This window comes from Phoca vitulina, unplaced genomic scaffold (assembly GCF_004348235.1).
Source record: "Phoca vitulina isolate PV1807 unplaced genomic scaffold, GSC_HSeal_1.0 scaffold11, whole genome shotgun sequence".
Taxonomy (NCBI): domain Eukaryota; kingdom Metazoa; phylum Chordata; class Mammalia; order Carnivora; family Phocidae; genus Phoca; species Phoca vitulina.
In genome coordinates, this window is record NW_022589714.1 from 27,373,352 (window position 1) to 27,387,651 (window position 14,300).

The 14,300-nt window shown below is 43.1% G+C and overlaps 1 protein-coding gene across 12 annotated transcripts in view; it reads left to right on the forward strand.

Moving 5' to 3' along the window:
* Positions 1–14,300, forward strand: part of DST (dystonin) — a 470,596-nt gene that overhangs the window by 53,660 nt on the left and 402,636 nt on the right. For all 12 annotated transcript variants that reach the window (XM_032409610.1, XM_032409591.1, XM_032409594.1 and 9 more), the window contains exon 3: positions 7,596–7,796. In XM_032409610.1, coding sequence (XP_032265501.1) covers positions 7,596–7,796 — 201 coding nt within the window. The remainder of the gene's footprint in view (positions 1–7,595; positions 7,797–14,300) is intronic.

Genomic DNA, 14,300 nt, shown 5'->3' on the forward strand with positions numbered 1-14,300 from the left:
CCTGAGCCGAAGGCAGTCGCTTAACCAACTGAGCCACCCAGGTGCCCCCTTAGATGTTTTAAAGATTAAAATTGACTTCTTGCTATCATCACACCTCTAGGAACCGGTGATCTATGCCACAAAATGATGGTTAGAAAATAAGACTTTGAAAAGGTAATATTTTGTCCCACTATCCCTTATTTTTCAGAGAATATATCCTCTCTGAAGACAAAAATGTAGCTCTAGATATAGTACTTCTAATCCAGCTGAAAGAGTGGCTTCCTTGGCCATTCTTTTAATACAGGATTATTAAACTCACAAATGACAAAGTTGCTTTGATTTTGAAGGTCCCTCTGCCCATAGTGCAATAGGGAACAGTGTTATTATGACCAGAATTACTGACTAATGACCTAGCAAGGGGCAGAAGCTGGTATAGAGCAGGGATTCTCCGTGTAGCCATGGGATGGCAGCATCAGCATTATTTGAGGAGTGTAAACTCTCAACCCCCATCCCAGATTTACTGAATTAGAAGCTCTGAGGATGGAGCCCAGCAGTCTGTTTTAATCAGCCTTCCTCGTGGCTCTGATTTTTTTTTTAAAGATTTTATTTATTTATTTGACAGAGAGAGACATAGCAAGAGAGGGAACACAAGCAGGAGGAGTGGGAGAGGCTTTCTGCTGAACAGGGAGCCCGACGCGGGGTTCGATCCCAGGACCTTGGGATCATGACCTGAGCCGAAGGCAGACGCTTAACGACTGAGCCACCCAGGCGCCCTGGCTCTGATTCTTTTTTCTTTTTCTTTTTTTAATTTATTTTATTATGTTATGTGAGTCACCATACATTACATCATTAGTTTTGTTTTTTTTTTTAAGATTTTATTTATTTATTCATGAGAGACAGAGAGAGAGAGGCAGAGGGAGAAGCAGGCTCCTAAGGAGCAGAGAGCCTGATGCGGGACTCGATCCCAGGACCCTGGGATCATGACCTGAGCCGAAGGCAGACGCTTAACCATCTGAGCCGCCCAGGCACCCACATCATTAGTTTTTGATGTAGTGTTCCATGAGTCATTGTTTGCGTATAACACCTGGTGCTCCATTCAATATGTCCAGCTCTGATTCTTGATAAAGTTTGAGAACCACTGAATTAGGGTAACTCCCATAGGAAACATACACTTTAATGGCTCAAACAAAATAGAAATATACCTGTTAGTCATTTAAGGGTGGAGTGGGTGAACAGGTTGGCAGAGTGGCTTCCTCCATGCAGTTATTCAGGGATCCAGGCTGATAAAGTCACTACCATCTTCAATATGTGACTTTCCAGTCTGCTCTGAAGGTCATCCCAGCCAAAACAAAGAGCATGGAGAAGTGGTGATGGGAAATATTCATGGGCTAGATCCAGAAATGGCATACATTTCTTATGTCCATATTCCATTGGCTAGAAATCACTTCTACCTAATGGCCCTACCTAAGTGCAAGGGAGGCTGGGAAATGTCTAGCCTAGCCTGTGCCGAAGAGAAAGAGGCAATCATGGGTTTTGGTGAGCAGCTAACAGTCTCTGTCATAAACTCATTTCTGAGATTTTCTGTATTGGGGACCTATTTTATGCCATAAACCTCTTTGGCAGTGGAGTGAAGCCCATGGATTCAGTCTCAGAATGTTTTTAAATGCATAATGTTATATGTGTGTGTATGTATGTGTATAATTATAAAGGAAGTCAATTATATTGAAAGATCATTAAAAATTATTAAAAACATTTTGGGCAGAGCAATATATGTACTTCTTTATTAATGAATTAAACAATAAGTTCTAGTGGCAGATTTGTTAACTACTGTGATTTTGAAGTAATGATGATTATAAATGGTATCTCAAGATATCTGCAGCCACTATAATTAAATATGTAAATATATTTGATTCCTTTTGGTGGCAGAAGTCACTGATACTGGCAAAAATATCAGGTTTACAGTCTACTTTCGTAATTGAGTGATATGCTAAATTTCATAGTAGAGGTCAGTGACAATAAAGACATAATTTTTCCCCATCCAAGTTAATTGGCTATCCTCTTTGTCTTCTTTGAATTTTATCCATGGACCCAAGAACTTCTGCTATACACTTTATTTCTAGCCTTGGATGAAGAGAATCGTAGAGGTTTTATGAGGTATTATTATATACTTTATGAAAATATTAGCTTATTGAGTATCATAATATTTGCATATGGTAAATTTGTATCTTGTATACCTACCAGCTTTGGTGTTTCAGGCATAGCAATAACACAAAAGCAATTCTATTTAAATGTTCAGTGATTCAATGTGTTAAATTTCCATTTGTTCAGATGCTTCATCAGTAAGCTGGATGGTAGTTTGATCTTATCTAACAATAATTCTTATCTGAAAATGTTAACTTTTTCAATTTTTTCTTCGCTTACCTAAATTGTTTATAGACCTTTTCTTGTTTTAATCAACCTGCATAGATTTCTAGGCACCTCCTTGGTGCCCAGTCCTGTAAATATATGTGGAACACCATCTCTGAATGCATTACTGCCCTATATATAATCTCTGCCTCATGGCAGAGTATTAAGGGCATCGGTATGGGCTTGGAGTTAGACAGACCCGAGTTCTGATCTGGGCTTTTCTAATTGCAAGTTTTTGCTTTACGTGGATTACTTAGCCCTGATAAATCTCAGTTTGCTCGCTTAGGAAGTGGATATAATAGGCTTAGCCCCTAAGTACTTAGTGCTTAGGAAATTACTGCTGTTAATGTCTCCTTTTTAATGCGAATCTACACAACCAACCTGTTTAGATCTGAGTACTCAAACTTTGAGGAAAATAGCTAACCATCTAAAAGCATCACAGAAGAGTATACATTGGGGTTTTTGTTTTCAGGTCACAGAATCTGTCATAAACCAAAAGAGAATTTATTAGAAATATATGGTAGAACTCACTATCAAGACTGAATGTCTGGTTAGAACAGACAAAACTAGGCAGCTTCAGAAGGTCTTTGGTGTAGCCACTAGACTGACGAATTCCTACTGATTTTTTTCAGTCTTTACATCCCTCCATTTAATATTCAGTGTTCCAAGCAGAGAAACTTCAATTGGTTGAGCCTTGGCCATATGTCTACTCATTAACTATACTGGTCATTAAGAGGCAAGATCTAGAGTGCGATGAGGAGCACTCTGTCTCAAGACTGCGTATCTTGAGAAGTTATTACCCCAAAGGCGCTGATAAAATGGGGTGGCCTAAAAATGGCGCAAGTTCGGGGCGCCTGGGTGGCTCAGTCGTTAAGCGCCTGCCTTCGGCTCAGGTCATGATCCCAGCGTCCTGGGATCGAGCCCCGCATCGGGCTCCCTGCTCGGCGGCGAGCCTGCTTCTCCCTCTTCCACTCCCTCTGCTTGTGTTCCCTCTCTCGCTGTGTCTCTCTCTGTCAAATAAATAAATAAAAATCTTTAAAAAAAAAAAAAAAAATGGCGCAAGTTCACTGCTGAGAGACTTCCAAGTGTTGATCACCTATTGGTTAAAAGGTATCCAGGCAAGATCAAGTGAATAGAGAAATGGACTTTATACTGACACCATCAAGTCCTGTTACCATCTGTAAGAACCTACTGTTTTAAAATAAAATTTTCTTCTATTAAGAGTTGTGGCTTTTTTAATAGAGTATTTAGGACAAGCAAGTCTAATAAACCTAGGACCTACAATTCTGTGCAGTAGTTTAGGAAAATAAACAGGGTGACTGCCCAGTGATGACTCCGTGTGGTTGATGTGTTTGTAGTCATAACTGCGGGTGAATTGCTGCTGCAGTATCTAGGAAATGAAATAGTAATGATAATGGTGATAATTTATTGACTACTTATTGTTATATTTGTACTGTTGTGAGTACCTAATGTGGATTATCTCATTTAAACACCATCATAACTCCATGAGAGAGGTATTATTATATGTATTTGACAGATGAAGAAACTGAGGCAGAGAAGTAATTTGCATACCTATTCCGTGATAGAGCTTACATTCGAGCCCAGATAGATTGACTCACTAGAGAGTAAATGCTCCGGATTCTCTGGAGCAAAGAACTCTCCCCTGATTGATAGGGGTGGTTGGTATCTCAACAGTACTCATGTGTGTCTGTCAACAAGGCACACCTGTGGTGTGACTCATTTTCCTTTTATATCTGATTAATAACACACTTTTGTCTTTAAGAATATCTTTTATTGGGCACCTGGGTGGCTCAGTCGGTTAAACATCTGACTTCAGCTCAGGTCATGACCTCAGGGGTCCTGGGATGGAGCCCTGCATCAGCCTCCCCACTCAGTAGGGAGTCTGCTTGTTCCTCTCCTTTTACCCCTCCCCCCTGCTTGAGCGCACGCTCTCTCTCAAATAAATAAATGAAATCTTAAAAAAAGAATATCTTTTATTCACACAAGTGAAATACATAATAATCCTAGCCAACACTTACGTATCACTCCATGCCAGATGCACTTCTAAGTATATACATTAATTCATTTGTTCATCTCAGTAGCCCTATGAAAGTAGTCCTAGTTTTCATCACCACTGTACAGATGAAGAAATGGTTAAGTAACTATTCAAGATCACACAGCTAGGAAGTGACAGAGGCAGTGGTTGAGCCCAGATAGTCTGGCTGCGGTCGTGTACTGTATCCTGTAGTGCTTATAAAAACTTATTTAAAAATAGTGCCAGTGTATTTGGCTCTAATGGAAATCACAGAGGCCTGCATGGTGGTGTCAGAAATTAAAAAAAATGTGAAAGTATAAAGAAAGTGTAAAGAAAGTGACTGAAGTTTAGGGAAGGAAGGATGGTTTAAACTGTTTCTAATGTTTATTATCATAAGTAATGTAGTACCTTAAGTACCTTCACACTTGGTAGAATCTCTCGAAAGTAGGTACAGGGAGGCAGGTTTGCTGAGCTATTGCTGTCCAGAAGGACTGCACCAACCTTAATCTTTTTTTGAGAGCATCACATTGAGGGAGTTTTATGGCGTTTCCCCCCCAAGTGTTTTTAGAATTTGTAGGCCAGTAAGAAGTACTGGTAATTATACAAGTTAAACAAAATTTGGTTGCTTATTATTCATAGGAACACAAGAGAAGGAGCATCTGCTTCTTACCAAAGACATATACTCACCTCACCCCACTATAACGAGCTAGAATGTCAGCAAACACTTGGTTAATTCTACCAGCGCACACACATTTCTGAGCTAGAAAGCAAGCAGGGGGTGTGGAAGTTAGTGCCACCTAGTGGTAAAACTGAGCTCTGACCCCTGGAGGTTCTCAATCTCAAAGCACAGAATTACCAGAAGAGCTTGTTAAAAAGAGGTTCTTCTGTAACATTGTGCGTCAACTGTACTTCAATAAAAATAAATAAAGAGGGGTGCCTGAGTGGTGCAGTCGGTTGAGTGTCCGACTCTTGGTTTCAGCTCAGGTCATAATCTCAGGGTTGTGAGATCGATCCCCGTGTTGGGGTTGTGCTGAACGTGGAGTCTGCTTGAGATTCTCTCTCCCTCTCCCCCTCCTGCTCATGCTCTCTCTCTCTAAAGTAAATAAAGAAATCTTTAAAATAAATAAATAAATAAAGGGAAAAAGGAGAATGACAAAAAAAATTCCCAAACTCAAGCCAAAAACTGACACTTTGGCCTCACCCCTAGAGATTCTTATTCAGAAGGAAGCAGAGGAGAGGGGAGAGAGAGTGTGCATGTGTGTGCGTCTCGTGTGTGTGTGTGTGTGTGTTGGTGTGTCCCTTGTGTGTGTTTGGGAAGGATGTCCAGGAATGTGCATGTTTAAAAGGCAGCCCCACATGGTTGTTGATTCTGACGGTATGGTCCTAACTCTGCTCTAGGAGGCATTTTAGGGATTGGCCCAGCTCCCTCTTCTTAATCCTCTTCTCCAGCAGCTGCTGTAGTATCTCTTGATTATGTGGGAATGGAGGGGATCTTCTGGGACTATTTTGGATTGAAGAGGATCCAGCTGAGCTTGCCTACAGAGAAGGGATGGAAACAGGCCAATGTGTTTGGGGATGAGAGAAAAGCGCCCAGTGACCCAGTTTTGTTAAATCCATTTGCATTTCCTCCTTATTGATTTCTGTTGACCTCAGAGCTACTTTTGACTCTGTGGGTCACACCCTACTTTTGTATTTTTTCTCCTTCTTCATGTCCTTCAGCCTGGTATTCAGGGTCTCCATAACCAGACTCCAGACCTTCTCCCATGTCCCTCAGTGGGAATCCCCCTGTGCACATTAATCTTTCAGTATCTCATACTGCTTCCCCCCTGAAATTCTTACCCTCCATTTTTTATGCTTTTACTGCAGTCTGTAAGTTTTTTTAGACATCTTTTAAAAGTCCGAAGACCCTTGGGGCCCCTGGGTGGCTCAGTCGGTTAAGCGTCCAACCCTTGATCTCAGCTTAGGTCTTGATCTCAGGGTAATGAGTTCAAGCCCCACTTTGGGCTCCATCCTGGGCATGGAGCCTACTTAAAAAAAAAAGTCAGAAGACCCACAACTGCACAGAAGCCCTCCTTGGGGCATTTAACACCCTCTACCCTCTAATTTCCTGCCATACCTCATGCATAGCTTATATGCTTATCCTAGTATGTCATGAAATAATGTTTCCTATTGCTGCATAAATATGTTATCCACCCAACCATTATTTTACTTATTCATTCATTCCTTATGTTGTTTCCCCTGCCTGGAATATAAATTCTATTCATTCTTCAAATGCCACCCACACAACGAAGCCAAATATAGACTATTTTCGGCTTCATTCATTGATTCCTTCTCTGAGATCTGCCAGCACTGTGTCCTCAACTGCCCGCTTTAAATCTTAATCACACATGCCAGCTTATACATGAACTGCTGCTCTTCGGGAAATTGTAAGCTACATGAGGACAGAGACTATTTTATGTAATTCTTTGAGATTTTCCAAAATCATATTATTTCCAAATGTGTAATATGGCTTATTTATTTTTTTTAAGATTTTGACAGAGAGAGAGAGAGAGAGCATGAGCAGGGGGAGTGGCAGACAGAGGGAGAAGCAGGCTCCCCGCTGAGCAGGGAGCCCGATGCGGGGCTCCATCCCAGGACCCTGGGATCATGACCTGAGCTGAAGGCAGACTCTTAACTGACTGAGCCACCCAGGCGCCCTGCATAATATGGTTTAACTGAACTTGTACTCTCTGTTTTATGGTGTTGCCTCCATTTAGTTTTGAGTCTTCACTTTTTGGTATTTTATAATGATGCTGTACCTTCCTGCTTTCCTGCCTTCAGAGTCCGCTCTCATGAACGTAGAGTGACACTTTGCCACCTAACAATATTCAGCCCTGCTCCTACACCAAGCTTCATGCCTAGGTGAAAATACCCTTCTTCACATGTGGTCTGATGTATACACACATAAGTAAAGCAATGTGCTCACCCACTGGGCTTTTTTTTTAAACTGGCTTTACTGAATTAAAAGCATTTTTTAATGTTGAGCCTCCTTCTACATCCATGCTCCCTTCGGGAATGTAAATGATCTCATTGAGCTTGGTGACTTTTGGAGCTCTTTGTACAAGTAGCCCCAGAGACTCACCAAAAACTAACTCAATACACATCTGGATTTGTTTGGGTTTGTTTTCCACCCCAGGGATTCAGAGCGAGCCCTCGGCATCTGAGAAGACGTGCGGCGGCAGCCGCGGCTGCTCGCCTGGAAGAAGCCAAGCCTGTGGTGGAGGTTCACCATCAGAGTGAGCAAGAGATTTCCTTGAGGAAACGAAGAATCAAGAAAAATAGCCGAGTCCAGCCAGAATTCTATCACTCCGTTCAAGGTGCTTCAACCAGAAGGCCTGTAAGTAGAGAACTTTTATAAGAATATTAAATCCATGGCGTGGTGGTTCTTTTCGTTTTAAGAACTTGTCAGATTAGATCATCCGGTTATTCTGTCATGATCCTCAGCAAGTGCTGTGAACCCATAGGAATCCCAGGAAGGAGTGTGATTTCATAGAAAGCACCGGGCCAGAGAGTTGTCCAAGAGGCCAGAGGTGGTCACTGCAGACAGGGTGATTTAAAAATGGGTGAATTCTGAGTCCCATTAGAGCCAGGGTCGAGAATTAGAGCAGGGGCCACAGAGTCCACAAGCCGAGGGGCAATAATGATGAGATCAGAGTTGGTGAAGAGGGGCAACAAGAAAGCTAGTATCAGCAGAAGAGAAGCAGAAGAGGGAAAGGTAAGGCTGGGGTCTGGGCCGGTAGCTGAGCCCCACCAGGAGGGGGCTGTCGGGCCGCCGAGGCCAGTGTTGCCGTCTGCACCAGCCAGGGTGACGGTAAGGGTGCCAGCCTTCTCAGGTGTGGCCTTTGTTTTGGACCAGGGCAGCAAGCAGCACTGGCCTTCTCTACCCACGCACTCGCGGTCTCTGTGGGCTGCAGTGCTACCTTACCTAGGAAATTCGGGCTCACATGGGAGCTGGTCTCCACCTCCTGACCGCATTGTTCTATGTGCTCTGGTATTTTTTCTTGGTTCGGGTTCTCACACATGGACTTTTTTATCCAAGGTTGTGACGGTTAAGGATTTGCGGCTTAGAAAATGCCACTGTAAAACGTTCTAAACAGCGTTTCATAACTGCAGTAATGCTACATTGCTTTAGCATTTAAAGGAAGTCTCCCTGTGGTTCACTCCATGTTGTGGGGAGCCTATTTTTGTCATTTCTCATGCCAACCTAGGGGAACCATCAAGATTTGGCTTGATAATAGGTTTTTGTAAATTCTGAAAACAAAACTACCCTCCTGTGGGGGTAACTGCCGCAGGCACCGCGGAGGTTGCTAGAAGGCCAGGAGAACTTCTGACTCAGTGTGCCGGCCAGTGACAACGGCAAGAAGCTAAATTCCTTTACAGAAAAGGTCCTGTGTGTCTTTGACCAATTGTAAAATAAGCACATATTTAGAGATGAGGGTCTTCTTTTCACGATTTAGTGAAATAAGCTATGTAGAATTTGGTATCTATGTGGTATCTACTATAAGGTGGTAGGAAAAGTTATTCATTCAACAAACATAAGCTTTTTTTACATAGGAAATAAGGGATACACAGATACATATTAATAACTGACAGTTAATGAGGGCTCACTTTATAATAGGACTCACTTAACGACCCTATGAGGTAGATGTTATTATTCCCGTTTTATGGATGATGAAACAGCGGCTCAGAGCGTATAAATAACAGGCCTGGGTTTACCTAGCTGTTAGCGGCAGAGTCTAGGATTTGGATCTAGACAGTCTGCTTCTAGAGCCCAAGCGCTTAGCTCTACAGTCTGCTACCTTCCTGTGGTTCATGGCCTCTAGGAACTCACAGCTGAGTCTGTGGACTGACATGCAAACAAGTACGTCGGATGCATGTCTGTCTTACGAAAATGCTGTTGTACAGTTATAAACAAGGCACCAGGGAAGCACCTTGTGGGGCCAGAAAGATTTACAGAGAAGCAGACGCCTAAGATGAGTCCTGAAACGTGAGTTTATCAGGTGGAAAGTGGAGGTGGGTATCTCTGATGAGAGGATCGTGTACAGCAGAGGTATGAGAAAGTCTGGCATTCTCAGAGAACAGCTGGAGGTGGTGCTGGTAGATGAGACTGGCTGGGTCAGGCAGGGCTAGATCACCAAGGGATTGTATATTATGCTACAGAGTTGGCTTTACCTTCTGTGGTGGGCATCTGTTGAAGGTAGGGAGAAGAGGCACGTTGGTTCTCTCGCTCAGAATCTAGCTAACCCTTTGCCGCTTCCAATCTCCACGTGGGGTTCAGGTTGGTTAAGTGGTTATCATCACACTTTAGAAACCCTCAACCTCCATTATTCTCTCATGAGCACCGTACGTAACTGCCTTGGGTAATAAGATGTATTCCTCTGTGACTTTGAAATTGGTATCCACTTTGTCCTTGAATGCCTATCTATCTTCTCTCTTTGTTTTCCTGGTGAATTACAGTTCACCTCTTAAGACTGACTCATGATCAAGCAGGAAAGTCTTGCTGATCCTTCCTATCATAGTGAGATACCTTTTGTTTTGATCCTCAGCACTGTGTACAGATCTCCCACACAGCAGTGATCCAAGTGAAAAAAATCAGGCTCTGTAGGAAAATGGACATGGGTTCAAGTTCTGCTCTGTGTATCTGGCAGGAAACAGGCGGCCCACTAAGAGTTTAACTGAAGAGAGTTTAATGAAAAGACTATTTACAGAGGTGTGGGCAGGGCTAGGGTGCTTCCCTAACCTTCAGGTGGAGCCTACCCACCTACTACTCCCAGCCTGAACAGGCAGCAGATAGCACTGGTCTTACTGGATTCTGGTAAGAATTGCTGGGGCCATGAAAGACCCTTTCATAAGAATTGTGACTGAGGAGTGCGGCCACAGCCAGAACCCAGGGAGTCAGGAAGGGAGCGGGGGGGTGGGGGTGCTCTCTTAGCTCCTGCTGGTGCTTTCCATTGACCCAACTGAAGGGGCTTGGTTGATGCACATTACAGAGACCAGCATCCCAAGGACAGAGCAAGGGAGAGGTGGGCAGAGAGTCTGAGAGGGGACAGGGACAGCGGAAAATAATAAAGAATATACCAGGTCAGATGAATGATATTTGCACATGACATATAGCTTAGGCATTATAGGAATTCAGAGAACAGAGAGCATTACCCCTCCTCCCTGCACCCCCCCCACCCCATCCCCATAGGGTGGACAGGGGATAACTACTTCACAGAAGAGATGGGATTGGGTTGGGCTTTAAAATACTGGCAGGAATGGGGTGCCTGGGTAGCTCAGTTGGTTAAGTATCTGCCTTCTGCTCAGGTCATGATCTCAGGGTCCTGGGACCAAGCCCCATGTTGGGCTCCCTGCTCAGTGGGAAGTCTGCTTCTCCCTCTCCTTTTGCCCCTCCCCCTGCTCATGCTCTCTCTCTCAAATGGATAAATAAAAAAAAAAAGTCTTTAAAAAAATAAAAATACTGGCAGGCATGCAGTAGGCCCCAGAAGTTAGGTATGATGACTGGAATAAGCAAAAGTACTGAGAACCATTTGACTGGATGTGGGGATTTCCATGAGAGAGAAGTACAATAGAGAGCTGGAAAAAGAGACTGGGGCCAGAATACACTCTAGACAACCACTGTGTTTAAGCTTCATTTTCTGTGCTTCATGGAGATACTAGAAGAGCATGATCAAAGCACAACTTTAGGAAGACTAAACGTGAGCAGGACGAGTCAGCGGGGAACAGGACAGGGGTCAGGTAAGTAACTAGGGCAGCAGTATGGGTGGGAGGTAATTAGGGCCAGAGCTTGGCCCTAACAGGTGACATTCTGCTGTCATCTGGTGATCATTGCTTCTGAGGAATCGAAGGATGATGACCTTTGTTCTGACTTCTTCAGAAGGAATTGGAAGGGAGAGAGAATAGAAGCATGAAACATCAGTGGAGGCTACTCTGTTGCTTAGGGCAAAAATTCTGGAGAGTGTTCTTTGGGGCAGGTAAAACTCACCTCCTCCATCTCTCTGCATTCTGCTAGGATCATTTGGAGACTGGAAATTGTCAGAGTTGGTGAGGAAGTTATTGGCACCTTATCTCACATGATTCCTGTTCAGCCTCCTGGAATCTTAAGTCCTCTGCTGACACGTTCTTGTGTTTCTGCCATGTGTGGACTTGAGCCCAGGCCTTGTGCCCTCCTCTTCTGGATTTGGTTAGGTGCCATTGGTAGTGCCCACCAGTCCAGAAGGCATGTGCCTAAAGCCTGTGCCTTTCCTAATGTACACATTTGGAGACAACCAGTGTTACCATGGGTTGCCATGAGGTCAACTCTGATTGTGTCTTGGAGATGCAATAAAAATAAATCAGCTGTGGTGATTCAGGATTATTTGAATGACTTTATATGAATCACTCCAGACATTTTTTTTTTAAGATTTTATTTATTTATTTGAGAGAGAAAGAGGAGAGGGACAAGCAGACTTGGCACTGAGCACAGAGCTGGATATGGGGCTCAATCCCATGACCCTGAGATCATGACCCGAGCTGAAATCAAGTCAGAGGCTTAACCGGCTGAGCCACCCAGGCTCCCGTGCAGATATTTTGAATCCCGCAATATGAATAATAAACAGGCCTGAGGGTGAGAAAGGCTGAACTAGGATGTGGCTGTGAAGTAGATGGATCAGAAGCTGTGACCGCGCAGTTTCAGTCAGCTTTCAGTGAGACCGGCCTCTTGATGAAGCGGGCCATGGGCCATGTGGAATGCATTAGACTTTAGCATCTTTGGCTGCTCTAATCTATGTACTTTTTCTGAATCCATAATTTATACTCAAATGTGCCTGTATGCATTTGTAATAGAGATCACTAATATAAACTTAATTAATAATATAGGCACATTTTATTTCGCTCCTTTGGAATGTTTTTAAGGGTAAGTTAACTAAAAATTTATCCTGATTTTTCTCTTAGTAAATTTGTCTTGGGACTTTTGTTAAGACATGTCACTGGAACACTTAAGGAATTTTCTACCACCTTGGAGCAGAAAAGATACTTAGCTCCCGATCTCCATTTGTTCTTTAGTATTTTGACATTACAAAGCCTTTTGTGTGTGTGTGTGTGTGTGTGTCAGAATCCTAGAGTTTTTAAACCTTCTCATCATCATAATAACACATAATAAACAAAAGCTCTCACATTTACTGTGTGCTTACATGTGGGCAACACGTGGACATTGTTCTCATGTTTCCCTGTTTTTTCTCATTTCATCTCCCCAGCACTTCTCTGGAGTAGGTGCTCACTTTCCAGAAGGGAAAACTTGTAAAGGTCACACAGTAGGTAGATGGCAGAACTATGATTTAAACCCACACACTTTGACTGGAGCAGTTTGAGAATGGAGACGTTCACATGATCATATTTTTAGTGCTAGATGTTTATCTTAACCCTCCTAATGCATTTTAATCTCATTAAGTCTCAGTTTTCCTACCTGCATAGATGGTAGAAATGGTATTTAAAGCCGTAGATAAGCTCCAAACCTCATTTTTGCCATCCATTTTACTGACCCTCTCTTTTTGTGGTAGGGAGTAGTAAGGGTCTATCTCTCTTGCCCTCCCACATGAACCTGTTAATGTATAACAACACTTAGCCCCAAGAGGTATTTATGTGTTTGTGTTGAGAGTGGGATGAAGGGAAATTAAAATTTTAGAGCACTTGCAAATAGGCACACTGAGTCCATTCTTGTTACATTTCGCTGATTCCAGTTTTTTGTACACTACATTTCCTTGTGACTTAGAATTTCTGAGACTTGGGACGCCTGAGTGGCTCAGTTGTTAAGCGTCTGCCTTTGGCTCAGGTCATGATCCCAGGGTCCTGGGATCGAGCCCCGCATCGGGCTCCCTGCTCCGTGGGAAGCCTGCTTCTCCCTCTCGCACTCCCTCTGCTGTGTTCCCTCTTTTGCTGTGTCTCTGTCAAATAAATAAATAAAATCTTAAAAAAAAAAGAATTTCTGAGACTTTCTCAAGGAGGTACATCCCAGGTCACAGCCCAAGGTGTAGCTTGCTCTCCCTGCTGTCAAAACTTTGGCCCATGAAGCTCCCACCACTAGTAACTAACTGGATTATTGAACCTGATAATTTTGACTCAGGAGTTAGTGGCAAATTTAGCATAGATAATTGGTAGTCCTGCTTTCTGAAATGGTGAACACTGAGGAAGAAGCAGGTTTGGGTTGTTGGGTGGAAATCAAATTTCCAATTTGGATATGTTAAATTAGAATTATCTGTTAGAGGGTTCCCCGGGTGGCTTAATCGGTTAAGCATCTGACTCTTGGTTTTGGCTTAGGTCGTGATGTCATGGGTCATGATCTCATGGGTCATGAGATTAAGCCCTACATCAGGCTCCCACTCAGGGTGTGCGGGGTGGAGTCTGCATGAAGATTCTCTCCCTCTGTCCCTTTCCTCACTCGCTTGAGCGTGCAGATGTGCGTGCATGCGTGCTCTCTCTCTCACATAAATAAATGAATCTTAAAAAAAAGAGAAATATCAGATACCTTAGTGTCTGAATTTCATGGAAAACATGAGTCTGGATTTGGGGTCATTAGTACAGAAATGTTACCAAATTCATGAGACTAGATGGGATGATTCAGGAAGTGAATGTTAATAGAGAGGAGACTTGAGGACTGAGCCTTGGGGTCCTCCAGTATTGAGAGGTTGGGAAGAGCAATAAAGCTTCCTTATAACTTCCAAATCTTCCCTTAGAAATATAGATGTAGAGAACAGATTGGTGGTTGCCAGAGGTGGGGATGGGAGAAAAAATTGTACACACATCTGAATGCATGTGTTGTTTTCAGTGACACAGAAAAATAAACCCTACATAAATATATACACAC